At 43.2% G+C, this 27,036-nt stretch overlaps 2 protein-coding genes across 4 annotated transcripts in view; one reads left to right on the plus strand and one right to left on the minus strand.

Moving 5' to 3' along the window:
* The window catches only part of GSTCD (glutathione S-transferase C-terminal domain containing), a 186,279-nt gene extending 184,602 nt beyond the window's left edge, over positions 1 to 1,677 (minus strand). For 2 of the 3 annotated variants that reach the window (XM_068231367.1, XM_068231360.1), the window contains exon 1: positions 1,384 to 1,664. The gene's annotated coding sequence lies outside the window, so the exon portion shown is untranslated. Of the gene's footprint in view, positions 1 to 1,383 lie in introns of all 3 variants that reach the window. The other variant, XM_068231343.1, reaches the window with a different exon arrangement.
* Positions 1,666 to 26,680, plus strand: INTS12 (integrator complex subunit 12). The gene is made up of 7 exons (XM_068231382.1): positions 1,666 to 1,765; positions 7,833 to 7,998; positions 10,173 to 10,316; positions 12,516 to 12,703; positions 12,911 to 13,070; positions 18,234 to 18,389; positions 25,835 to 26,680. Exons 2-7 carry the CDS (start codon positions 7,843 to 7,845, stop codon positions 26,417 to 26,419), a joined length of 1,389 nt encoding a protein of 462 aa, XP_068087483.1. The 5' UTR covers positions 1,666 to 1,765; positions 7,833 to 7,842; the 3' UTR covers positions 26,420 to 26,680.
* The last annotated feature ends 356 nt before the right edge of the window (positions 26,681 to 27,036 follow it).

The following is a 27,036-nucleotide window of genomic DNA, read 5'->3' on the forward strand; positions in this document are numbered from 1 at the left end:
CACTACAATCTAACCTGCCACAGCACTACTGAACTGAGTGCAATGAATATTGTTAGATGCACATTTATGGTCCCTTCCACCACCTGCTGGGTTTACAGTGAGCATTAGAGATTATCAATTTATTTCAAATTATTATCAAACTCTGTGGAAGTGGTGACCGAATTGCAAGAGTCTGGCTGGTCACGATCACATAATCAGATCTCACATATAATTCCTGTGTAAAAGTGGAAGAAAAAAATTACAGATAATCACAATTGGCCAATACGACTCACAAATCAATCACCTGATCAATTCAATCGTGTTTCTTCATGAACTCAATCAACTCAAGGAGAATTTTTAGAGTACATTGTCAACTCTGCATTCAAAGCCCAAAGAAAAGAAGAAGGGCAGAGGCTCTCAGTCGCTATGCTCATTGTGAATGCATGCTTGTTTCCCAATGCATTGTCAACCTTTGCACTATACAGATGGCTGCCCACATGCACAGTGATATTGCAGGGCTGGAGCTGTACAGATACATTAGTAGCCTGCCCTCTGTGGAGGGCCGATGGAGTAGCATAGGTGTGAAGTCACATGGAAGTCAGGTGGATGCCTGCAATATCGCCTGAGGGACCTGTGTAATGTTGAGTTATCCTTCTTATCGAGGCATCCTAAAACCACATCTGTGCATGCGTAGTAGTGCTGTGCTTATATCTTTCTCCCGGCTTGTTGATAGGCATCCCACAAGCAGGCTAGTGTTAGGAGTGCAGAGGTTAGTGTTAGCAGTGCGAAGGTTTGTTTTAAAAGTGGTGAAGGAGAGGTTAGTGTGAGGCAGAGGTCAAGGGGTAAGTTAGTGTGAGCAAGACCACTAGACCACCAAGGTATTTCCCTCACTTTATCTAAATGGTAGTAGAACCCGATAAAGTATTTCCTGGGTAGTACTACTCGACAAAATCAAACAACACGTCATATCACCAGATCCCTATCCCCAATGGGCGACATGTCTCACGTGTGTACGAGGCTTTAGTCTTTAACTTCCCAAATCGGATAAGCCATGTGCACCATATAGGTTCAGCCTGCGCAATTTCCAGTTCTTGTGGATAAAAACATTAATGAAAAGTTGATTTTAAGCTGTACCACATTGACTGTACTGACTGGAAATGTCTTGATCAACAAGGTGATGGAGAATAGAATAGATCACTGCAAGATGTAATACGAATGATCAATCTTGCTGTAATACTTTGACCCATAAATAGATAGTGCAAATTGTCCACTGAAACTGACTAAATGTTAATTGTTGTGGGCATTGAAGCTTATACAAATAAAACCACGACTGGAAACGTGGCACATAACAACGTTCTGCGTCTAGAAGTAGCCTGGGAGCCATGCAGTTTATACTATCCTTACCTATGTGCAGAAGTCCTCACTCTTCAGTCAGTGTATTGGTTCTTGGTTGATCATGATCAGGTAGCTGCCCATGCTGCTGCCCATCCATGTGCAGAGCTCACACTTCCTAGCAGCTTCTATCGTAGACAGCGCTTTAGAACGTCGCCTGTGTAGAGACCTCTGTTATCACTGCACAGATTACATTAAAAATCACTCAAAGCGAGAACTGACTGTGAGTGCAGAATAACATACAGTATCAACGCACATTTTTCTATACTTAGCATGCGGAACTTTAGCTTGTGCCGGGTTTCCAGGGGAAGAGCACACAGCTGAGTTGCACCCGGAAGTTGTAATCCGTTTCATCTGTCCTTGCTGTACTGAATTTTCTGAATGCCCAACGCAGGTAAAAATGATTCAAAAGATTGGAGGGGGAAATGCTCTAAATTACCTGCAACCATGCTTGTTATTGGCGATGTGTGGCTCCCCGTAGGCATACGTGCCAGCTAGCTCTCTGCCAATCAAGTTGCATCTGTACCTCTCCACTTCACAGGTGTCCTCCTTGTATAGTCTGACTAGTACTACAACAGTGTGTATGCTTCATGTTACTCACCTGTTTTAAAGTGTATTGTGTTGTTCTGTGACTATTGTCTTTGCAGTATCTGTAAGGATTTAATTTTGTTTTTGAATTGTTTATTATTATCCTCATAGCTAGTGGAGTTCCAAGAAGAGTGTCCTTGTTGTCTCTTGTTTTCTACAAAAAGTTGTGTGGTGTGCTATAGAACTGAGCTGCGATCGTAGTCACTGTGATCAAATCTAGTGCTTTAACAGAGCCACCCAATGATAGCTTTGATCGATTTCTGCAAGTGTGCTCCCCTGCCAACACTCTGCAGTAGAAAGTTAATTGCATTCTTGCATCTATAATTTTACTTTAAAAATATTGTGTTGGCAAACTCTGCATCATACTGTGAGGGCTCTTTCACATCAGAGCCCTTTTCGTGCGTTTCAACCAGGGCTGTGGAGTCGGAGTCGTGGAGTCGGGCAATTTTGGGTGCCTGGAGTCGGAGTCGGGAAAAAATGCTCCGACTCTGACTCCTAATGAATTTGTAACTGTAATTAAAATAGAAAATATGATAAAATGTTCTATTTCTCAGATAATAGTCATTAAAAATAATGTATATATACAGTATATATACGGTAATAGCTGTGCTTAGTCCACAAAAATGAAATAAACCAATCAAAATTAGTTACTTGTGCTGCTTCAATAAAGCAGTCCCCGTATTTTTAAGGTCAGATATACATATCTGATTGTGACTGTATATATGATGTGTGCACAGGAATCTCTTATATATACTAAATAACATGTATTCTGTAAGAATAAAGCCTGATGTGTAGCTGTGTCACTAATCGAGATGGTCAATGAGATGGAAATAATTCTGCATTGATGCTGATTTATGCAAATGTATGCACTCCCTTTGCTGATGAAATCAAATAATTTGATATGTTGTTAAAATTTGGTTTGGTGACCTCAAATTAAAGGGTATCTGAGACGGATGAAAAGTAAAGTTTTATACATACCTGGGGCTTCCTCCAGCCCTCTTCAGGCTAATCAGTCCCTCGCTGTCCTCCACCACCCGGATCTTCTGCTATGAGTCCTGGTAATTCAGCCAGTCAGCGCTTTCCGGCCGCATGCCGCTCCCACAGCCAGGAACATTCTGCACCTGCGCAATAGTGCTGCCACAGGTGTAGTATGCTCCTGGCGGCGGAGTGTGCGCATGCGGCACTACGCCCGACTGGCTCAAGTACCTGGACTCATAGCAGAAGATCCAGGTGGTGGAGGAGGACAACGAGGGACTGATTATCCTGAAGGCGGCTGGAGGAAGCCCCAGGTATGTATAAAACTTTAATTTCATCTGTCTCAGGTTTACTTTGTTACACAGTAGTACTATACTCTACATATGCACTCCCCACAGAGCTGCAAGGAATCCACTGAGAATGCTGTGCACATTGAACACAGAGGTGTTGTCTGTCACCCATAAAACCTTGTTCAGATTGTGCATGAAGAATGTGTAATAGAGGAAGAATCTCCTCATTCCCCCTGCAGAGTACCTGCACATCATTCTTACATGTACCCACACTTACATTGCCTAGGGCCTGATAGATGTTCTTGTTTTCCGGTTTGTACCTTTTACAAGTACTCTTACCAAGGACTAGTTTTAGTCTAAAGGGAATAAATATAGTAGTCTACATATCCTTCTTACTTCAGTTGTCTTGTAAAATTCCTAAGCGTTGGCAGTTAAGAGATGAATTTCATGTTACATACTTTTAATCAACAAAATTGTAATATGCAAATTAGAGGAGTCGGAGGAATCCTAAACTGAGGAGTCGGAGTCGGTGGATTTTTGGACCGACTCCACAGCCCTGGTTTCAACGCAAAGGCAATTATTTGTGTTAACCAAGGTAAAATGAAAGTCCATAGACTTTCATTTGACCTTTCACACCCGATGCTGCGTTTTGGTGCGTTGCGGTTCGACGCACCTGGAGCGTCGATCCGCCGGGAGCCGGCATTTTCGGTCAGGTTCAATTAATAGCTACCGCCGCTGATTGCATCACACAGCAGATTCCCGACGACACGCCGCAGGGCATATAACGCGTGCAGGAAACGGCGCCTGCACGCGTTGATAGATGTGAAAGAGGCCTCAGAAATGCAGCAGTTTGTGTAGCAGGCATTTTTTTTTTATTTTGCAGAGTAAGGGCTCTAACCCACTACGGGTACTTTGCTAAATCGCAGAAGTGCTGCTTTTTCATGAAGCGATCATGATTGTAGACACTGATGCAATCACGATCACAACGTTGCTATTGGGACCACTAGTGTAACCCGATTTATCCTTTAGCACTCGGCCCCGGCTGAGAGGAATCCACCAGACACTGACTCAGATATGAATATCAAGGATTTATTTGTGACCTAACAGCGGTCAACTGGTAACTTCACTCAACCAGTAACTCTTAACACAAATTTACACTTCCCTTGCACATCACAGGTCAAAATAATACAATCTTCTCATCTTCAAAGCCGGTGCACCGGTAAAAGCTGCGGAATAAAAAGGTTAAGTTACACAGAAACTTTTGGATGAATTTTTAGCTACAACAGATCATCTTGTACAATTATCAACCACTTCACAATACAACACCTTTAAAGGATACCCGAAGTGAAATGATGAGATAGACGTGTATGTACAGTGCCTAGCACACAAATAACTATGCTGTGTTTCTTTTTTTATTTCTCTGCCTGAAAGCGTTAAATATCAAGTATGTAAGTGGCTGACTCAGTCACTGACTCAGACAGGAAGTGACTACAGTGTGACTCTCACTGATAAAAAATCCCCTTTTTACCTCTTTCTTGCTCTTAGAAGCCATTTTTTGCTAGGAAAGTGTTTTATAGTTGGAATTTCTTATCAGTGAGGGTCACACTGTAGTCACTTCCTGTCTGAGTCAGGACTGAGTCAACCACTTACATACCTGAAATTTAACTCTTTCAGGCAGAGAAAGAAAAAAAGGAACACAGCATAGTTATTTGTGTGTTAGGCACTGTACATACACGTCTATCTCTGTCACATGTCACTTCGGGTATCTTTAAATCACAGTACCATTACTGAGGTATAGGGGCTTGGGCAGGGACGGGTCTACTGAGCAATTCTGCTCCTATACAGTCTCAGTCCCTTGTAGCCAAGTCCAAGCTATATTGCTTAGCAAAACCTTAGGGGATCAAGGACTCTCTTCAATACGGTACTGAACAGTTTCCACAGTTCGTTGGTTGGCAATATGGCATCCAAAAGAATGTTCACTTTACTCAGAAGATCTCTCAGACTCTTTACACTGTATCTCTCAACTTACTATACTCTTGAGCACCACTTGTTTGAATAGGACTTCCCAAAATAATAAACAAAGAAAGAATTAAACAATCAGAAAGGGGTTAGAGAAATAAAAATAAAATCACAAAATTAACCAATGCACCCAGCTATACATCAATATCGCACTACTTCAATATAACTCTTTTCTTATGCTATTTGAACTTAGTGCTGAATAAGCTCTAATTTTGTTATGTGCAGATGTCACTCCGCTTCTCACTGTAGTTCACTTAGTAACACAAGATGCAGTGAAACTCCTCCACTCCTCTTCTTTAATGCTGACAGGTTAACAGATTTAGTTATCTCTCACTGACAGGTCCTCTTTATCTCCACGGTCCTGCTCTCTTTCTCTGTCTTAGGCTGTGCACTTAGGTAACACATAAATCACACTTTGGTTCACGTCTCAAACCAGACTTTCAGCAAACACTGCAGAACACATCAACTGATGAACTATGAACTGAGCTCATTGACAGGAACAATGTCTTTGAATCAGGATTACTGTGAAGGGCTGAGCTGTATTAATTCTGATGGGGGGGGGGGGGGGGGGGGGTTTAACAGAGGCTGATCACTTTTCTGATGACAGAAAGGCACTCACACTTAATATACTTGGTTGCAGTTTCTATTCCTTTGGCAGGGCAGCACTATCTATCTTGCATCAATAAACTGATTATCATCACATTGCCACTGTCTCTTTAAGGCTTTATCAAACAGGCAGATTTTAGTCACACCACTTTCATCAGAATATGCCCTTCAGTAACTTGGGTTAACTGTCTCTATACTCAGAAAACCTCCACTGAACGCTGGCCCCTTTTCTGAACACACACTGTGGCTTGAAGCTGGCGCAAGGCTTATACTCATCTGGCTGACAGGATTTCTCTCCTTCCGCGCTAGCTCGGATCTTGCCTGCTATCCCTTCACTTGGCCTCCAGTCACTGCCTGGCTCTTTCACTGCTGCCCTCCTCTCTCTGCTGGTTATCTTTAGGTGGCCGCCAGATCCCCGCTTTGCCTAATGTTTTCAGCAAAGCTTGGTGTACAGAGGCGCCAGAGTAGAATAAAAACGTTCAAAAACCGTCTAAAAGAGGGGGATGTTCAGGTGGACTTACCTCCCTCAAAAATATAAAACTCAATTGAGTCAGAATATATCAATACAATTTTTTTATTTAACTCCTTAGTGCAACGCGTTTCGCAGGTGTGGTCCCCTTTATCAGGTAAACAGGAGTATAACTCAATGGGTCTAAATGCAGAATTGAGCGCCTCTGTTTTGTTGTATTGTTTTTTTTTTTTAACAATACTACATCATATTGGGCTCTCGATTTCTCTTTGTTCTTCCAAGCTTTGCCTAATGGGGTGACTGCTGCGGATGCTCTCTCTACAGCCTCCTCTCCCTTTCACCGCCGCCTCCTGACTGACTTCAGAGCACTGAGGGAAACTGGCTTAAACCAGTTCCCTCTGGCTGTGTCTCACGCGCTCTGCCCCTCTGCGCTTGTGCTGTGCTCTCTGCTTGGTCGCACGGAGCTTCCAGAAGGTTCCACTGCTTTGTTGATATGGTCGCCTCAGCAACCAGTCTATGCGACCATTTAGCCGCTTGGGCCCATATCTCCATGCGCCATTTAGTTCCACCATGCTAATTTGTAAGGCGAATTCTAGCCTTGGGTGCTAGTTTACCTCACACATACAAATGCATTAACACAGTACATTACCCTCTTTTTAGAGGGTTACACTAGTGATCCATTGGCATAGCAAGCGCTGCCAATGCCAAAGCATGCCTAGTGGACCCCATCCCTAAGGTTGAGACAAAAAACATCACATATGGTACCAGCAAGTAAAAAATAAAATGTAAATCACTAAAATTTGAGACGGTCCATGTAAAGAGGAGTGGAATGATACAGTTATGATCCCTGGAGAAGAAAAACATGTTGGGATCATTAAACATAAAGAGCCACCTCATTAGCCTGCAGCTCCAGTTCAGTTGTGCTTGCAGTGCAGAAATCAGCTAAACCCTAACCAAAAATCCAGTTGAGGAAATCCTCAATTCCTCATTTTCATACTTCCAGTATTTGAGTTTGTTGGGCTCTGTTAGGCATTCTGGTTTGCTGTTGAACGCCATTGTGTTCCACTGCTTATTCTTAAACCAGGGTTGTGGAGTTGGTACAAAAATCCTCTGACTCCTCAGTTTATGAAACCTCCAACTCCGGGTACCCAAAATGGCTCCGACTTCTTGACTCCGACTCCTTAGTCTAATACTTAACAGGGCTGTGGATTTTGTACAAAAATCATCCGACTCCTCAGTTTATGAAATCAACGACTCCGACTCCGGGTGCCCAAAATTGCCCCGACTCCACAGCCCTGTCTCAAACAACACAGTTTCCACTTGTGCTAAAATTGGCAACAGGAGTGTTGAAAACAAATCAGTCCAGTCTAGAAGCCTCTAGTCTCTTTTCAAGCCAGAGTTCATTGTGAACAGGCAAAATGGCTAAAAAATGCAGACTATCAGTCATAGCCTTATGTTACTATCTAACTGCTAGGTTTGGTTCATCTCTGATATTTGCTCTCTTATTATTTTAGGTGTGTAACCATGGCAGCTGTTATAAACACAGAGTTGGATCCAGTTTTCCTAAAGGCACTTGGATATCTTCACTCTAAGGGCAAAGACTCTGCCGACAAGCTGAAGGCGTTACTGGATGAGTCTCTGTGCAAGAGCCTTGACACCAGCTACCGGCTACCTCAGAAGGTAAGAAGTGTGTTTGTGTAGGTGAATGAGGATATAATCAGTTAAGTTACAGCACCTCCCATAATGTGACCCCAATTGAGTGAGTTATAAAGAAGTTAAAGTGGGAGCAGTAATAATGCTGTTCCTACAAAAGAAATAACTGTTTTTCGCAGTTTCCATTTTTCTTTAGTAGAAGATAAAGACAGCAGGACTTTATACAATTAGAGTGAGCTACATGGATTTTGTTTCACCAGCTGACTGGATGATTCATTATTCAGATTTTTTTAATTGCCGAAAAAAATGCATTCAATTCCCTTAAACAATTCAGAAAGGCCATTCCCTTGGAGTTTACCTTTAGCTTCATATATATACGTACGAGGGCTGAAACCTGACAGGGATCAGGACTTAATGCCTTGTGGTGACAGTTCAGGGCCTAGGCTGTGCAGACATGTCGTTAGCCTGAAGGCTAGTGACGCGTTCTGTTGCTATGGAGGCAGGGAGGATGGCCGATAGAGCAGGCACGGAAGTAAGAGAATCATGCCCTTCGTCAGACAATCCACACACACCGAGGGGGATTGGGGGACCCCTGTGCACACACTAGATTTAGTGGGGCTGCCTTACCATTTAGTATGTGTACAAGGCTTTCCTCAGTTTATGAGAGAATAACTGTTGGTTCCCTTGATATGTTTGTGCTCATTCCCAATGTCCTTGTTACAGGGTTGATTTGCATATTAAACTTGATTAGACTGATTGCTATGGGCAAAAGCTGCTATCGTTCCAACACATGAGGCTTCTAGGTACAGTTTTACCTGCCTTAAATAAAGCAATACAGTGCTACACCCGGCTGTGGAGTCGAGGAGTCAGAGCATTTGTAGGGTACCTGGAATTGGATATTTCATAAATTGAGGATTTGGAGTTGAATGTTTTTTTATATCAACTGCGCAGCCCTGGTGCTACATGCCACTTTATAGACAGAAAAGATAATATAAAAGACTTGTACCCACTAACATGTCACTAATATTACTTGACTAAACATGGTAACATGGCCAATAGGAACAGCATAGTGAGGCATGAAGGAACAGGCACAGTTTACGACTTGTGTATTTTTTCCCAGTTTTGTCTTACTTCCCAGGATTTGTACAAAGGTCCACATTAGGCTATAAAGCACAATGGGCTTCATTCACAAAAGGGTGTTAACTGTTAGCACGGCTGTTAGCACGGCTTTTCACATGTTTTCGCACAAAAAAACGAAAAGAGTGCATGCAAAAATTTGCGTTAACGGGTGACCGATAACCTTTACCACGCGAAATTTCGCGCATAGCACTTTTCACAGCATGCTAACAGTTAGCACAATTTTGTGAATCAAGCCCAATAAGTTATTGGCACTTGTGTATTATTATTTTCTTTAATTTTTCTTTCTCATTTGAATCGTGATAAATGCAGCACAACTCCTAAACAGACTTTCTTTATCAGAACATATTAGAAATAGCTCTAAAAGATAATACAAGCTGGAAGCATTGTAGTGATGTACAGTGGCTATGGCCCGCTGGTTCCAACCTTAGCCCTTGTTCATGCCACACAGCAATCATTCCAGCTTGTTGTACTTTTTAAAGAGAGACTGAAGCAAACAAAAATTGCTATTTTTACCTCGTAGTTTGCTTCAGTTCTCTCAGTAGAGGTAAACCGCCACATTCCCGAACCAAAACAAGGGCTTTAGACTCCCCAAATCCCCGGGGGTAATCCGGGCAGCGCTTCCTGAAAGAAGCAGAGCTTTCTGCTTTAGCTCTGCCTCTACTGATGTCAGTCGCCCCGGGTCTCCGCCCCTCTCAGTCTTCCTTCACAGAGAGGGGCGGAGAGAGGCAGAAATCTGCATGACCATTGACGCCAGTAGAGGCAGAGTTACAACTCAAAGCTTTGCCTCCCCGGGCAGCAAAATCCACGACCAAGAAAGTCGTGGGATTTTGCCCTGAGATTTGGGGAGTCTAAAGCCCTTGTTTTGGCTCGGGAAAACTCTACAGAGACTACTGAAGGGAACTACGAGGTAAAAATAGCAATTTTTGTTTGCTTCACAGTCTCAGTAGACTAAGTAGTACTAAGTAGTCTCAGTAGTACATGGGTGAAGCACGTTGCACACTCGGCACACCGCCTGCCATTGGGCTGCTGCTCATTCTGTCTCTTTACTATTTCTCATTAAGGACATTGATGCAGTGAAAATGACACTACCTAAACCTAAACCAGATGTGAAGGTGGTCAGCAGCACTCCTGCAAGCAGCATCCTGAGTAAGCCACTGCCGCCAGAGAAAATCAAGAAGGAAGCTGAGAAGAGAACATCCGACAAGGTAAAATACAGGGACTACGATTATAAGAACTATATATAGATTATTAATGCCTTCACACACTTTTATCCGGTGAAGCCTTTTAGTGTGTAAGGGTCTTATCAAAACTGTATTACAGTAGATGAGAATATGTATTAGTCACAGAGGCAATCCTCTAAGCATATCTGCTGCTTTCACTTCTTGTCTGGACACCACAATCTTTGAATAGGCTTCTACAATGTTAAGGATGTATTTTATGATGAAATTAGGATATGGATTTGATAGGAGTCCATTGGTACTACTTCTGTGATGCTGTTCACCTATTTATACAATTTAGTTATTATTGGAACTGTGCAAACATTTCAACCTTAATATAAAATCTGCCTGGTGCCCATACAAATGTGTATGGTGGCGTAAAAAACACAAAACAAAAAAACAGCATTACAGCAAACAATCAGCATAAAGTGCAATGTTAAAGACAAAGGAAACAGCTAATAGGGAGAGCCTCCCCCCTCCTACTACTCACCCCATTTGATCCGATGCACTGCCGGGCGAGACTTGAGAATGATAAATCAGGAGAAATAGACATTCAAAGAGTCTTTCCTGCATCCCAGATCTATATAGTGATACACAGAAGAGAGCCCTCTAACAGCATGCATGCACATCTAAAGTGATGCAGTAAGCCTCTCTAGCAATCTGTCCTAGGACACAAAAAAGCTCTCGTACAGCCAGTTGTAGGAGAAGAATCACCGCTTGCTACAGAGAACTACTCCACTGGTGAGACTGCATTACCGAGCAGGGCTTAGTGTATTGAAGCAACAGTTTTTGGTATATTACCAAACTTTACCGCATGTGTGTCTAAAATACCGAATGCAGTATTTTACTAACACAATTTTTTTTTTACCGTCCAGTCCTTAGTGAATTGAAGCCATTCTATCATAAAATAAAAAAAGGAATCCAGGCAGTCCTGGAGAAGCCTGTACAGTGTCCCAGTTGTAGATTACACATACTTACTAATGTTCTGGCTTTTTGTGACCAGTTGCTGTTGGCTGTGCCACGGCTTGCATAAGACTTTGGATTAGCTTGATATTTACTCCTGGTGACATGGAGGATGCACCATCGGGACTTTATTTTTTTGTTGTTGTTTGTTTTAGTTTCAAAATCTTTTATTGTGAGTAGCAAAATACACATAGAAAATCACATCAAAATGTAAACATGTTACAAGGGGCAAAACATCTATTTGCAAATAAAAATAAACAAAAGAAAGTGTACAACTTAAGGGGCCCATACACCTAACGATTTTCCCGCCGATATACAGCAGATTTCGATCACTGTGATCGAATCTGCTATGAAATCATTGCGCAAACGCTGACAGAACGATGATTTCCGTCCGAAATTAATCGTTCCCGTCGATCTGTCCGTGCGGAAGATTTTTCTCGATCGCCAGCGGGTCGGGAGTGCGTCAATAGCAGCGTTCAAATGCCCGACGACCGACGCAATACAGCGGCAATACATTATCTGCTCCGGCCAGCGTGACTCCCCTGGTCTCCGCTGTCTTCTTCTCCACTCCGGGTTCGGCTGCGGCTTCACTGAACTTCCTGTCCCGGCAGGAAGTTTAAACAGTAGAGCGCCCTCTACTGTTTAAACTTCCCCGGCAGGAAGTTCAGTGAAGCCAGCCGGAGCCCAGCGCGGTCGCGCCGGCCAGGGCAGGTAATGTATGTGGGGGCCCGGGGGATGGCAGCTTCACAGATTGTGATCGGTTTCATGCTGAAATTGATTCACAATCTGTTTGCAGTAAAGGCAGCCATACGATCCCTCTCTGATCAGATTCGATCAGAGAGGGATCTATCTGTTGGTCGATCTGATGGCAAATTGGCCACCTTTAGAGCTTTCCAGGATAACAATGTTTGAGGAGTGAAAATTTAGAGCAGTGGTCAATTAAAAATTAAAGAACGTCTGTAGGGTATAGAGTATATTAGTGTAGAAAGAGAAGTAAGGCATAAACAGCGTTTATCCCGCTAGTCCAGCCTAGACTGCCAGATTTATTCAAACCGAGGCATTGTATCTTTTATGATAGCATTACATTTTTTTCATAAACCATCATATCATGAATTTTCTATAATGCAGGTAGTTGAGTAAAAGATAATGCCTAAGTTCTCCAGTTGGAGGCAATTAAGGTTTTGGCTGCTACTTTGTTTTAGTTTTTTTCATATATGGTTATAGATGAAGCTGGATATTGGAGAACCTGTGGATTTACCAAAGAAACCCCGTTTAGAGAAGCCAGAAGCTCGCTCCTCACCTATTACTGTGCAATCCAGCAAGGACTTACCCATGCCGGATCTGTCCAGCTTTGATGAAACTAATGCTGATGATTTCGCTATGGAGATGGGCCTGGCCTGTGTGGTTTGTCGGTAAGTAATCAGTGCTATTTTTCACTTCCCAAACCGAGAAATAATGTAAACCTGATATTTATCTATACTTTTTTTTTTTTCTACTCTATTGACTTGTTGCATAGCATGGCTGTTTGACCACGCTGCCCTAGTCAGTCATTTTCTCACAACTTGGCTATAGCTTTTTGGAGATTGATTTATTTTTTTTTTGCTGTCTTGTAATTTCAGACAGATGACTGTGTTCTCTGGGAACCAGCTGGTAGAATGCCAGGAGTGTCATAATCTATATCACCAGGATTGCCACAAGCCTCAGGTCACAGATAAAGATGTGAATGACCCTCGTCTTGTCTGGTACTGTGCTCGTTGCACTAGACAGATGAAGAGAATGGTAAGACTGCATTCTGTTCAAACACTGTCACCCTTTCATATACTCCAGCACTTGGCTCTTATGTTTTGCAGGAATGTATTGCTTAATAGTACATACCGAATATACTCGCATATAAGCCGAGGTACCCATTTTTCCCTCAGAAACCAGGAAAAAGCGACTCGCGTATAAGCCCCTTCCCCCAGTATAGCCCTCCCCACAGTAGCCATATGTGCCCTCAGTACAAGTCAGCCCCCCTCCCCATAGCCAGATGTATACCAAGGATGATACAGCTGTGTCTCAAGATGCCACTGGATGGCCTCATAGGTATGAGAGACAACAATTGCCACACAGGAAGAATCCCCGATCATTAAACAGCTGACAATGCTGCTTGTACATTCTGCGCCACAAGCCAGGGGAACAGGTATGAGCAGCGCACTCTGCACACCATGTTGCAGTGGATGGGGGGCACGGACACAGCAGGAAGCCAGCTGGTTAGAGCAGAATGACTAGTGCATGATCCTTACGCTCCTTTGTCAGTAACAAAACCTGCTCCACCATCAGTTCTGCTCTACTGACTCGCATATAAACCGAGGGGGTAACTTTTCAGCACATTTTTTGTGCTGAAAAATTAGGCTTATACACGAGTATATTTATTTATTGTATTTATAAAGCGCCAACATATTATGCAGCCTGAGTATATAAGGTAACCATGCATAGTAATGGATACTGAGGACGTTCACTGTTCCATAGGTTGTGTTGTGATGTAGAGTCATGTACCGCCCATTAACCCTGCCAGCATTCTCAGCACTTGTGAATTCACACTGTAGTTGGCAGCAAATTGTGTCTGAATGCTTTTCTTTGGTCCAAAGTCATTTATAACCTTCCATTAAGTCCCTGCTTCACCCTTTAAACTTTTGAGAGCTCCTCAGCTAAACACTGGCCCAATTGGTTTGTGGAAAGCAAGAAAAGGTGGGGAAGACCTCCAGGTCAGAGATCAAGGCTGCTATTCAGCATTGAGATTTTAGGGCTCCCAGGAAATTAAACAAAGTGGTTTAGAAATAGAATACAAGCTGCTTTAGGGATGAGCTTGCAATTACCACAGAATTACATTTCCAACTTTCCAATCAGAAAACGGCTTTCTGCAGTGGACATTGGCATTCCGTGGGAGGACTGTATTGCAGACTGTCACGGAATAGCCGTGAGAAACGCAGGTGAATCTAGAGAATTCACAGTCGCTTTCCTGATCGCTCCCTGGCGGATCTGTGCAGTCATGCAAGCGATCCGAAAACGACATTTTTGTGTTGTTTTAAATCCAGAGATCTGTTCCCCTGTGAGCCAAAGCAGTCCCCTCACCCCTCATGAATGCATCACCACTCAGGAATCTCGCACCTGGCAGGGTTCCCTGCAGGGCCTAGCTCATTCCCCCTACAGCAGATGTCCCCATGAAAAGGACCAGGAAACTGGCTCCACAGGGGGGGCCATAGAAAGCCAGACGATTCGGCACCGGGCAGGGGCCATAAGAAAGCATGGGTGGTAGGATTTCCTGTCAGCATATGAAAACCGTATGTCGCACAGCTATAAAATTCATATCGTCTCGTTCGGTAAAATCTGGCCATCGTGCTGATATGAAATTCATTGGGATAGACTGGCCGATTATCGAGATATGAATCTTCTCAGGAGCCTGACCCGCTGGCTTAGCCGTGTCTGATGTCATATTAATCTGTATTTTCCCACAAGTATGAAGCTGTTACCCTCCTAAATATAACGTGTATGGTTCAGGAGTTACAGCATTTCATAAGTTTAGCCCTAAAAATCTCTCAGAGGGAATGAACTGTCATTGGTTGGTGACTCAGAGGGGCTGGCATGGCCACACCCCCAAACCAGCTTCATCAAAAGCACCTGGCCAGCAGGCGGGCAGATGTTTTCCTCCCTTTACCATCTTCATGACAATCTGCTGCCAGCCAGAGGACATAGGGCTGGTGGCCATTTTGCTGACCTATCTGAACAAAGAACTCTAGGAACTTGAAACCGTTTTGCTTGAACTTGATTGAAAACCAGAACTCTGATTTTTCCCACAAAAAAGGACATCTTTCCAGGAACTAAGTATTTTTCTCCCTTCTTTTATTTTCATACTGGCTATCACTGTTTTCATAATTGTTGATTTTAAATAATTGTCTGTATATATTAATTATTTATATTGCGTGAATAAACGACTTTCCTAAGTCATTCACTGTTCCGCTACTCTGCTTATCAGCACACACAGAATTGATCCCGGGTCTCTGAAGATACGCTACTGTTTGTTTGTTGTTGGCTAGACAGAATATCGTGTGTTTAACCGTTTTATTCGCAGGACTAGTCAGTTAGTGAGTTCCTCTGTCTCAGGAAACAGAGGTGGTGGCAGATCCCATGAACTAGTGTGTGAGTTGTACTCACCCATATTTTCACAGGCTCCCTTCTGGTCGGGCTGCTGCCCAAATTCCTGTCTGTTTCTGCGCAAAGATCGCGACCAAAGCTTGCATGGTCTGGGTGCAGAAACCGATTGGAAGGCAATCTGTGGTCTGACCACTAGGGGTCCTGTGACACAGACGCTTGGAAATTTTAGGCCAATCACAAGACTCGAAGCATGAACCATTTGGAGAATCAGTATTGTGCCACGGAAATTGGATTACTGCAGAAATTTTAGGCTCATTTAGGAGACACTGAAGTATTGGGCCAATTAGAGAATGCACATGTTTAGCGGGGTTGCAGATCGGAAATGTGGATTCTGCATAATAGTGTAGCTCAACAAAAAAAAGTGGCAACTGGAAAAAAAAATTAATAATTTACAATTAACTAACTTTATTGACAAAAAATAAATTAAAATTCTGAAAGACACTTAAATCCGTCACAACCAGAAATCAACATATCTGACCATACATATTCATGAGATCTGAGTTGTTTCCCCTCCCCTTTTCTACTTGTTTCAATTTTTTGAATCTGCTTCAATTTATAATCTAATACGCTTTCAAGTTTACGTACAATTTATGAAAAATTCCTCACCTCGGCTTCTCATCTCCTGCATGAAATAGGGCATACATGAGGGAATAAAGCATACCCAAATACTTTTTTAGCCAAAATCTCCAAACCTCAGTAGAGCTCATAAAAGCTTAAGGTAGCCATACACTGGTCGATTTGCCATCAGATTCGACCAACAGATAGATCCCTCTCTGATCTAATCTGATCAGAGAGGGATTGTATGGCTTCCTTTACTGCAAACAGATTGTGAACCGATTTCAGCCTGAAACCGTTCACAATCTGTTGTGGTGCTGCTGCTGCCCCCGCCCGCATACATTACCTGCTCTGCCGGCGCGAGTCCTCCCGGTCACCGCTGCTCTGTCTGCGCTCTGGTCTCCAGGTCCGGCATGCTTTGCTTCTTCCTGCCCGGCAGGAAGTTTAAACAGTAGAGCGCCCTCAGGAACTGAAGCATGCCGGAGACCAGCGCGGACACGGAGCAGCGGTGACCAGGGGTAGTCACGCCGGCGGAGCAGGTAATGTATGCGGCTCTATTGCGTCGGGCAATCGAACGCCGCTAGCGACACGCTCCCTACCCGCAGGCGATCGACGGTAATTTTCCGAACGGAGCGATCGACGGGATCGGACGAAATGGATCGAAATTCGGCGTGTAGCGCGAACGATTGGCAGCAGATTCGATCCCAGTGATCGAATCTGCTGTCGAAACGGTGGCAAATCGGGCCAGTGTATGGCCAGCTTTACTGTACCCTTTGGATAGCCTTCAGACCTGCACCAGAATCCTGTCACCCACTTTCCCATTACTGACTGCCTTTTCTACTTAGTTCTGGTATCAAGTCAATTATGTAAACACATTCAGGAAGATAACCTAGAGAGTTATTTGTCACGGTTTTGAAATGTAATCAGAACAGTTTCTAGAATGCTATTGAATTTATGCCGGGTGATATTGCAGTAATTTCAATACCTGCTGCACGAATGCTACCTTGGGTCAATGCTATGCTGCTTTATTTTTAAGTTTTAGCTGAAGTAACCTCTGATTTTTTTTTTTTCTGGGGGGGGGGGGGGTTATTGATGTCCTTATCCCATATCTATATAGTGTTTGCATGTGTAGTGTTTACAGAGGACATATAACCATTAACATCTGATCTGGCTTCTTACTTAGGGATCTTTTCTACTGGATGAAATTCGCTTCGAAAAGCGGAACACAGCCGTTTTAGCCAATCGCTAGAGCATCACATTTTACATGTAAATCGTGGTGCTCATTTTCCACTACCACGATTTTTCCCCTGAATTGCAATTGCTGGCCGGCACGATTCTCGCCAAGATCACGCTCCTTTCCCAACGGCTATACAATGCAATTGCAGCAAGTGGGAAAAGCAACCTGCGCAATTGCAAACACAGCACAATTGTGATTGCGCTTGCTAGTGGAAAAGGGCCCTTACTCTTCTAGTCTAACTGTTCTCCAGTCTGACCAGAAGTAGAAAATCTCACTAATATAAATGCAAAAGTTTAGATGTTTGTTACTCAATCGCGCAACAATGGATTTGATTGAAATTTGGCACACACATAGTACATTACCTGGAATAACATACAGGATACTTTTTATCACCATAACCAAAAAGTGGGCGGAGACAAATACAAATTTCACTGGGAAAATGTAAACTGCAGCCATTCTTATAATGTTAATTGTAGGGTTCTCAAACTTTGCACAGTTGGTGACTGGAATTAATATTCAGAAAAGTGGGTGGAGCCTACAAAAGCCAATCAAATTTAACCTATTGATTTTTAAGGGGAATATTTAATTGCTGCCATTCTTGCACTGTTAATGGCACAAGCCACAAACCTGGTACAGTTGGTCATTGGGTGACTAGGGTTCAAATTCAGAACGAGGGTGGAGCCACAGCCAATCAGATTTGTTTAATTTCAATGAGTGTGTGTTAGGGTTAGAAAAGTGGGCGGGGCCAACACCAGCTGACTACATACCCAAGCAACGCCGGGCCATCAGCTAGTAAAATAATAAAAAAAAAAAACATTGAATTTTGTCAACATATGTTCCTTTACCCTAGTAGGTTAGGTCAGAGAAACAGGCTGACAAGTGTAGTTTAGATATTTCTGTAGGCATTTTGTGAAGTTACAATATGTAACAGTTCCGTGTTTCTGTGTTTCTGTCCACAGGCACAGAAGAATCAGAAACCAGCCCAGAAACCAACCTCTTCTACAGCATCTGCAGCAATGCCTGTGGTGAAGGACCAGTCCATCATCAAACCTGAGCTGAAGCCCAAGCCCGATTCTGCTACTTCCTTCCTGGCTTTCAAAAGATCAGAAGTTAAGGTATATATTTTTATTTTGTTACTGCTTTTTACTTTATTCTGCCAGGTACAAATCATGCAACATCCACAGAAAACCCACTAAAGAGAATCCTCTGGTCGGGGAAATTGTACTTTGTTAGTCCAAGCACTAAAGCCTCACTATAGTGTAGATCATGTTTCTGTGTAGTTTTCACAGAAAATGACTACTTTACTCCACATAGTTGGAACAGCACTTATAGCCGTGCCATTACTAGACCTATTTTCAGTAAAATTTACTACTTCTGCACTTGATGTCAATTTAAACCGTTATTTGTGTGAGCATAGATAACTGACTTACTGTGAGCATTACAAATAGTGTACTTGGACATGTTTGTCTATAGGATAGGATGCACAGGGAAATCTTTGAACAATGCTAGTGAACATATTATTGTTGAACTCTACCCACAACAAGTCTGCTTTATCTGTAGGAAGTAGTAGCGGTAGCACTGAAGATGTGTACAAATATTGGCACTATTTTTGCCTCATTTTTCGTCAGTTTCTTATTGACGTCTGATGCTAACCCTCATTAAAGGTGCCCAAACAGTCTTGTCTGTGACTAACCCTGTCTGGCCTTTTTAATTAAGTTTGCATATGTGTATCAGCGCCAAGGAAACAAAGTGGCCACTGCTGAGAGAAGAACGATGTCCAGAGTTCACAAACAGATAAATTATATATGCTCAGCGCAGAGTCCAAAAACAAAAGACGAGTCTTCAACAAAGGATAAAAGCAGGCAAATCTCCACCACAATAAATATTGGGTTCACGGCACAGCTCTGCAATCATGGATACCCAAAAAAGGAAAGAGGCTTACCAGCTGGTGACAACCCACATTATAAGGTTGTATCAACGCTTTGGTAGGACATCAGGAAGCAACAGTCTGTCCAGGATCCACCAATTCAGCAATGATTCCTCTCACAAATGGATATCAGTAAACATCATAAAAAACAAACAAACGGAAAACTCAAAGTGTAAACCGTTTAATATAGAGTTTTCATAGTAAAAACAGCTTAAAAATAGCATAAAAACAAAACTTACATACGGGGCCCATGCAATGGGAACCCCGGGAAAGTTGCACGCGTGTATGGGTCAGCAGTAAAGGACAGTATGAAGGTGCCGCCTGTCTCCTTCCCAACCGGTTTCGCAAACTAGCGTCATCAGGGGATTAAGGATACAAGCGGCTGGCACCAAATATATAAACTTTTACAATAAAGAAAGGGGTGGGGCTATGAACACCAACAGTCAAGACCCCTCCAATTGGCCTTTTTAATTGTCCAATGCTAACACTAATACTAAATAATGTTATCCTTCTCCTTTCCTATTTTCCCAAACTAGAACCCTCCTTAACCCATTAGCAGCTTTAATAGAGTTATCTCATTTGGGATAGGTGCACTGCTTTTGTCCTCAGTCCGCAGAACTCATTGTGCTGTAAATTCTTGGAATGCTTTGATGTCTCTCTGCTAGCAGAAAATATAGAAACTGAAAGCAGAAGTCCTTTGTTATTGTCTCACAATGCCCCCTAGTGACAAGTGGCCATGCGTACACATTACAGCAGTACTAGTTAGAAGCAGGGAAATGTAACAAATAAGAAATAAAAAATGTGCTAAAATAAATTGCCCTAGAGCAGTGTTTCTCAACATTTTATTGGTATGTACCCCTTCTAAAACCCTGTACTCACCAAGTACCCCCTAGCATATTAATCATTATCACAAGTACCCCTTGACAAATATATATTTAATCATAGTACATGATAATTGGTTCTAAACCATTTCCAAGCAATTACTATTGCTTTTAATTAACTAAAATACTAATTTGGTGTTGTTTAAATAAGATTTATCATTTTATAAAACTCTAAATTTGTATTCTCGGTTAATTATATCAAGCCCGAGTACCCCTGGAACCATCAGAAGTACCCCCTGGGGTACGCGTACCGCACATTGAGAACCTAGGCCCTAGAGCACCGACAAGCATCTAAATTGTTTTCTAAAGGGATAAAGGACTACTGACCTGAGGTGGATGTGGAAGCTATAGAAAAAGGACAACTGGGTCCCTATCTGGATTTAAGCAATAGTAGCTGATTTTATCAGAATCAGAATCTTTTATTTCGCCAAGCACGACTGGGTCGTGCCCGGAATTGGGCTTGGCACGTACAGGGTACTGATACACAATATAGTTACAGATACAGGACAGGACATGCAGTAGGAACATAACATTTACAGAATACAGAACATTATATGACCTTTATGCGGAGGAGGACAGTGTGGCATAGGTTATAATACAAAAAAAGCCAAAAGGTATGCTTTAGCTGGAGCGCAGTCTATGTGCGGAGTGCTTCAGTGTGTGTGTCATGGTATTGTGGGGTGAGGATGGCCATTTCCATGGAGAGAGTTCAGGAGGTTGACAGCCGACGGAAAGAAGCTGTTCTTGTGTCTTGAGGTCCTGGTGTAGATGGAGCGGAACCGGAGCTTCCGGCTCGAGGGGAGCTGGTTAAAGAAGCGGTAGCCTGGGTGTGAGCGGTCGTTTGCGATCTTTAATGCTCTGGTGTCCATAGTTACAAAACGCACCCTCTCTACTAAGGTTGTGCCCGCCTCTCTGCGTGCGTGTTTTATAATTCTTCATGTAATTTAAATGCAATTATTTGAGAAAGGCCTGTCGGCAGAAACGTTGTGTGTTTTGTAACTATGGTACAATAAAAGCAGCTAGTATTGCTTAAATCCAGGTAGGGACCCAGTTGTCCTTTGTTCTATTTAGTTGTATACTTTTACAGTATATTTAGTTATATACTAATCTGTGTGTGGACTGGTTGACTCCCGGGTGCTGGAACTTTTTAGCAGTGTGAGCTATTGGACCGATTTTTCTACATTAGGGATATGGAAGCTGCAATATTTATATCCATTTAAACAATGTAGATTGCCTGGCTGTCCTGCTGAGCCACTGTCTCTAATGCCATAGACCCTAAACAAGCATACAGATCAGGTGCTCTGACTGCACTCTGGCTGGAGCAGCTGCATGCTTGTTTCAGATGTGTGATTCAGACACTACTGCAGTCAGAGATCAGCAGGGATGCCAGGCAACTGGTATCGTTTAAAAGCAAATATATATGGCCGTCTCCATATCCATCAAAGGTCAGGTGTATTTTAGTATTGCTCAACTATCTACACCCAATGCTACCTTTCCTCTGTTTTCCAAAATCAGTAAACTTTCCTGACCCTATGCTGCTGTACCAAATGAAAAGTCAAGCTAGGGCTAGCACTAATAAAAAAAATATATGTATGTATATACATACACACCAACATACATACATACAGTTTCCAACCAAGTATCTGTGAGTAGCGGGAATGTTTCCATCATGTGCCAGGAGCTGTGGGCAGTGGACGGCCACCATCCTTCCTTTTCATATTTTCCCCTCATTATTAATGCTGTTTCAAACAGACACAATTTGTCAAAGGATCAATGAACCATCTGGCAAGCTGTGTTTTGTTTAGCTGAGATAACAATAGAGAAGCTGGATTATGTGTGCTGAGTAAACTGTTTTTTATTTTCTTAGTCAATATTATTCTGTTTCAGCGAGAGAGTGCTCCTTCCTTTTGTCTAAATTATTGTTAGATACGTATGTGTGCAGAAGCCTGGACATAGCAGCGTAGAAATCACTCATGCATTGCTCTGTAACCCCACATTTTGGAAATCTATGATCATGTACATAATGTGTGTGCACATAACAAAGAACAAAGTGGTGCAGATAATTATGAGATCTATAGATGAGTTCAAGCAATATGTGTGTAGCACATTTGTAATAGGTGAAACAGGAGGAAAAAAAGTCATAACAAACAATTTTATAACATTTCTTTCAATTCTATATTTAAAGTGGTCTGAAACTCAGCATTTCTTCTTTGCTCTAAAAAATTCCTTACAGCTTTAAAGCTACTATTACAAAAATTAAAAAAAGGTAGCAGAACGGCATTCAAACAGTTAAACACAGCACTTTGTCCTGCACACAAAAGCACCTTCAGCTTAAAGGGGTTCTTGAGGATGTCTTAAAGGGGAACTGAAGAGAGAGGTATATGGAGGCTGTCATGTTTATTTCCTTTTAATCAATACCAGTTGCCTGGCAGCCCTGCTGGTCTATTTCTCTGCAGTAGTATCTGATTAAAACCAGAAACAAGCATGCAGCTAGTCTTGTCAGATCAGACTTATAAGTCTGAACCACTGAAACACCTGATCTGCTGCATGCTTGTTCAGGGGCTATGGCTAATAGTATTAGAGGCAGAGGATCAGCAGGGCTGCCAGGCAACTTGTATTGTCTAAAAGGAAATAAACATGACAGCCTCCATATACCTCTCTCTTCAGTTCCCCTTTAAAAAGATAAAACTGACACTTACCTGGGGCGTCTATTGGCCCCCTGCAGCTGCAATGTCCCGTGCCGTCCTTCTCCGATGCTCCATTACCCGCCGCCGGTCACTGTCTAATTATTCATCTAACTAGACAAATAGAACTGCGGCTGTACGGCCGTGGACGCACGCGTCATCGGGAGCTTACTGCGCAGGCGCAGTACAGTACTGCGCCTGCGCAGTGAGCTCCCAGTGCCGCGCACGGCCGCACAGCTGCAGTTCTATTCCTCTAGTTAGACAGTGACCGGCGGCGGGGAACGGAGGGTTGGATGAGGACGGCGTGGGACATTACAGCTGCAGAGGGCCGATAGAAGCCCCAGATAAGTGTCAGTTTTATCTTTTTAAGACACACCGGAGAACCCCTTTAAAGGTAAGGTCCGAGGTGGTTAAAAAGCAAAAATTTACTTACCTGGGGCTTCCTCCAGCCCCTTGCAGCCGTCCTGTGCCCTCGCCGCAGCTCCGCTCCCCGCCAATGGCTCGGGGTCCCCTCAAGTACAAAATGCCTCCTGCGCTTAAGTGTGCGGCTCACAGAGTCGCGCTGACGTCATCCGGACTGTACTGCACAGGCGCTGTAGTTCTGCGCCTGCACAGTATAGTCCGGATGACATCAGTGTGACTCCGTGAGCCGCACGCTGAAGCGCAAGTAGATGCCGACCTGACGAGGCCGGCATCTGAACTGGGAACCACCATTGCTAGCGAGGGCACAGGACGGCTTCCACGGGCTGGAGGAAACCCCAGGTAAGTAGATTTTCACTTTTTAATCATCTCCGACCTTCCCTTTAAAGCGGACCCAAACCAAACATTTTTTTTATTAAAAATATTTAGTTGCACCACTGTGACACATACAAAGATAAATAAACACTCCTTCAAACATGATAATTTCAGTGCATGCTTTTCACCCTTCTCTTTTCATAGCTAGGGTTATACTGGGGGCAGCCATTAGCAATTCCTCCATTGCCGGACACCATCTACTCCACCAGTTTGCCGGAAAAATCCCGGTAATTTGAAAGGAAGGGAGGGGTTCCTCCAATAAATGTAAAATATTTTATATTTGTCATCATGCAGCTGAAAAAAGGCTGCTATTTATTATTATAATTTAGAAAATAGATTTTATTTCTGAAATCTTGTATTTTTAATTTGGGTCCACTTTAAGATCCCCATCCAGACTTGAGATAACATTATCTTTGTTTACATTCCGATGTTGTTACATTGTGTGTAACAACTGAAAAGGAGCTCTCTGTGCTTCAAGCCTGCACACCGTTCAGAACAGCTCACTAGAAGATTTTAATTTTATATTAAAAAGCAGCTTGAATGAAATGCAATGGCAGCTTTCAGAGCAGATAAACTGTACTTTGGGAACTTGTAATTTGTAAATGGACAATATTACTTGTACACAAAAGTAAATATGGTAACTGTAGGGTAATAAAGTAGGAAAACATTTTTATTGAATGTTCTATCAGTGCATACCTTTCAAACTCTGACACTCAGAGCCATCAGATTTGGCCCCAAGTGGTTTCCCATCTTTGCATTATGTTTAGGACCACCAGGGCAGCATACATGTCAATGGAGTCGTTTCCATTGAATGCGAATGTTGTGATGCGACCCAGGAAAAGAATTGGATGCATGCTGCAGATATCCACAGCACACATCTGATACCCCTTGGAAATTACAGGTGGCCGCATCTGGACTTCCGGAACACAACAGGAAGTCGCCCACGGCTATATGTGGTGCAGTGTGATCGCATCCGCGTAATGGAAACGGGCCCTTAAAGGAATCATCAGCCAAATAATAAAAAAGCTGATTTACTTACCTGGGGCTTTTGTCCAGCTCCTTTCAGCCGACTGTCCCACGCTGACCGCTCTGCTCTCAGCCGCCGTCTCGGGATCCCCGCACGGTGCAGAGGTCGACCTCGAGGTCATCCTTACTGCGCCTGCGTGAAGCGCCACTGTCCATCAAGCCGACGTTGTCCACAGCGTACTGCGCAGGCGCAATAGTTCTGTGCCTGCGCAGTAAGCCGCGGACAACGTGGGCTTGATTGACAGCGGCACTTCACGCATGCGCAGTAAGGACGACCTTATGGGACGGTGGCGGAGAGCGGAGCTGTCAGCATGGGACAGTCGGCTTCAAGGGGCTGGAGAAAGCCCCAGGTAAGTGAATCAGCTTTTTTAATATTTGGCTGATGATTCCTTTAAGGATCCTTATCTCCTGCAGACATAAAACAACAATCTCAGCCTGGAGAGCTTACTGTGGCTCAGTGCAGCCACACGGATTAGTAGCCCTACTAACTTTCAGGCATTTTTTTTTTAACTTAGAACTAAAGTGGCCATACATCAGGCGACTTGGCGGCCAATCAACCACCTGATTCCATTATTGTAATCGAATCAGATGAAAATCTGTGCCGCCAAGAGCATGCCAAATTGGACACATGTATCGATCAGACATTATCCAAGATGTCGGGCTGATGTAGTCGATCATGTGTGCGATGGTAACAGAGTTGCAATATCTGGATGAACGTGATGGAACCCCCGGCACTGGCCCCCAGTGTAAAACGTAGTGCCCCAGGCTTGGGGCTGTTGGTGTCCACCGATGGTTCCATGTCCGCCCCACGTGGTTGCTGGCATAACATGGGCACGTGTGTGACATCCTACATGTGCCCACATGCATGCCGGCAACTACGTGAGGTACGTGACTCACGTTTCATGCTGAAATCGATCTCTCTCCAACCAGATTCACTTAGAGAGAGATCTGTCTCTTGGTGGAATCTGCCCATCATCGCTAGAGGTATGGCCACCTTTACAGTATTATGGCTAATATATTGGAGCAGAGGGGAAATTTTGATTGAAGTTCCTCCTCTAAGCAGCTTAAAACATATGCTGAGAAGTAAATGTGCTGACCAATAAAATAATATGCCTTGTTTTATTGTTCCTTGACAAGTAATGGAAACCCAGCATGTACAAGTGTTTGTTTAGTTGTGTTTGTGCAGTGATGCAGCATGAATTGTATGTAGTAGTTTTTAATGATTTCACACATTATACATTGTATAGGTTTCATCTGCATCTTCTGGGAATTCCTCCAATACTGGCTCATCGTCCTCTGCTGCAAGTGGTCTTACTGGCTGGTTAGCAATTGGCAAGACTTCCAACACAGCACCTGTGACCTCTAAACTTGCCAGTTCAGCACAAGGCACTGGTGGTAAACCACCCTCTTTATCTGCTGCTCAGAAGCCTCTCGGTTCTGTTGGCCTGGCACCTCTGAAGTCGAGCTCTGCATCCAAGCCAGGATCTGGAAGTAGCAGTTTAAGTACTCTTCCACAAAAACCTCTTCCGCCTCTCATTCTGGGGAAGACTGGCCTCACCCGTTCCATGAGCAGTGACAATGTCAGCAAAACAAGCCTGCCAAGCCCAAGTGTTGGTTTATCTGGAAGTAGTATGAACAGTCAAATAGGCAGTAACAATGGAGTAGGCAGCACTACAGGAAGCAGTGGGAGCTCTAGTGGCAAGTCGGCTGTAGATCCCAGCACCCAACAATCTGGAGCCAAGGGTCCTAATTCACAAGAATCACAATTAATTGCTATGAAGCGCCTACAAATGGTGAAAAAGAAAGCTGCACAGAAGAAACTAAAGAAGTGAGCATGGAGTGCACAATAAATGTGCTTGAATATCTGATGCATGCCTGAGCGCAGCATTACAGCACAGTGAAATAAACCATGGGTCAGTACATTAAGTGATGTGTGGAGGTATATCACTGGATGTAAGAAAAGCTGAAAAGCTATTGATTGGACCATGATGGCATAACAGGGATGCTGCTAGAGATTTTATGACAAGAGACATGCTTGGAGTGTAACATACTCAACTCGTGAAATAAAACAAAGCAAAAAACATCTAAACAAAGGAGTGTTACTTGATTTCCTGGTGTTTGCTTAAAAATAATTACACTCTGTAAAATACCACAAATATAATAATTTAATATTAGTAAAAAGTATCTCTCCATTTTAGCCAAACATTTTACCCAAAATATATGTAAATCTCCCTTTTTTTTCTACAATGGGTCCCTAGATGTCGTTCCAAGCGCCCCCCCCCCTCCTTTTTTTTTTTTCTTTTAACTGGCCTGGGTAACTACAGGGACTGTGCAGTGCCAGCAGGATTGTGGGAAGTTTTAGTTTTTTTTAGCAACTGTAACAAGATTATCTCAGAATGCAAATAACAGAAAGCTTCCTATTTCGGATGAGATACACAAGGACCAGAAG

This window comes from Hyperolius riggenbachi, chromosome 1, assembly GCF_040937935.1.
Source record: "Hyperolius riggenbachi isolate aHypRig1 chromosome 1, aHypRig1.pri, whole genome shotgun sequence".
NCBI lineage: Eukaryota > Metazoa > Chordata > Amphibia > Anura > Hyperoliidae > Hyperolius > Hyperolius riggenbachi.

Bases quoted from the DNA above. Each gene is read 5' to 3' on its own strand.
- INTS12 (XM_068231382.1), top strand. From the start codon at position 7,843: ATGGCAGCTGTTATAAACACAGAGTTGGATCCAGTTTTCCTAAAGGCA. The intron at 13,071-18,233 runs GTAAGACTGCAT...TTCTGTCCACAG, and splicing joins CTAGACAGATGAAGAGAATG to GCACAGAAGAATCAGAAACC. The intron at 18,390-25,834 runs GTATATATTTTT...TACATTGTATAG, and splicing joins TCAAAAGATCAGAAGTTAAG to GTTTCATCTGCATCTTCTGG.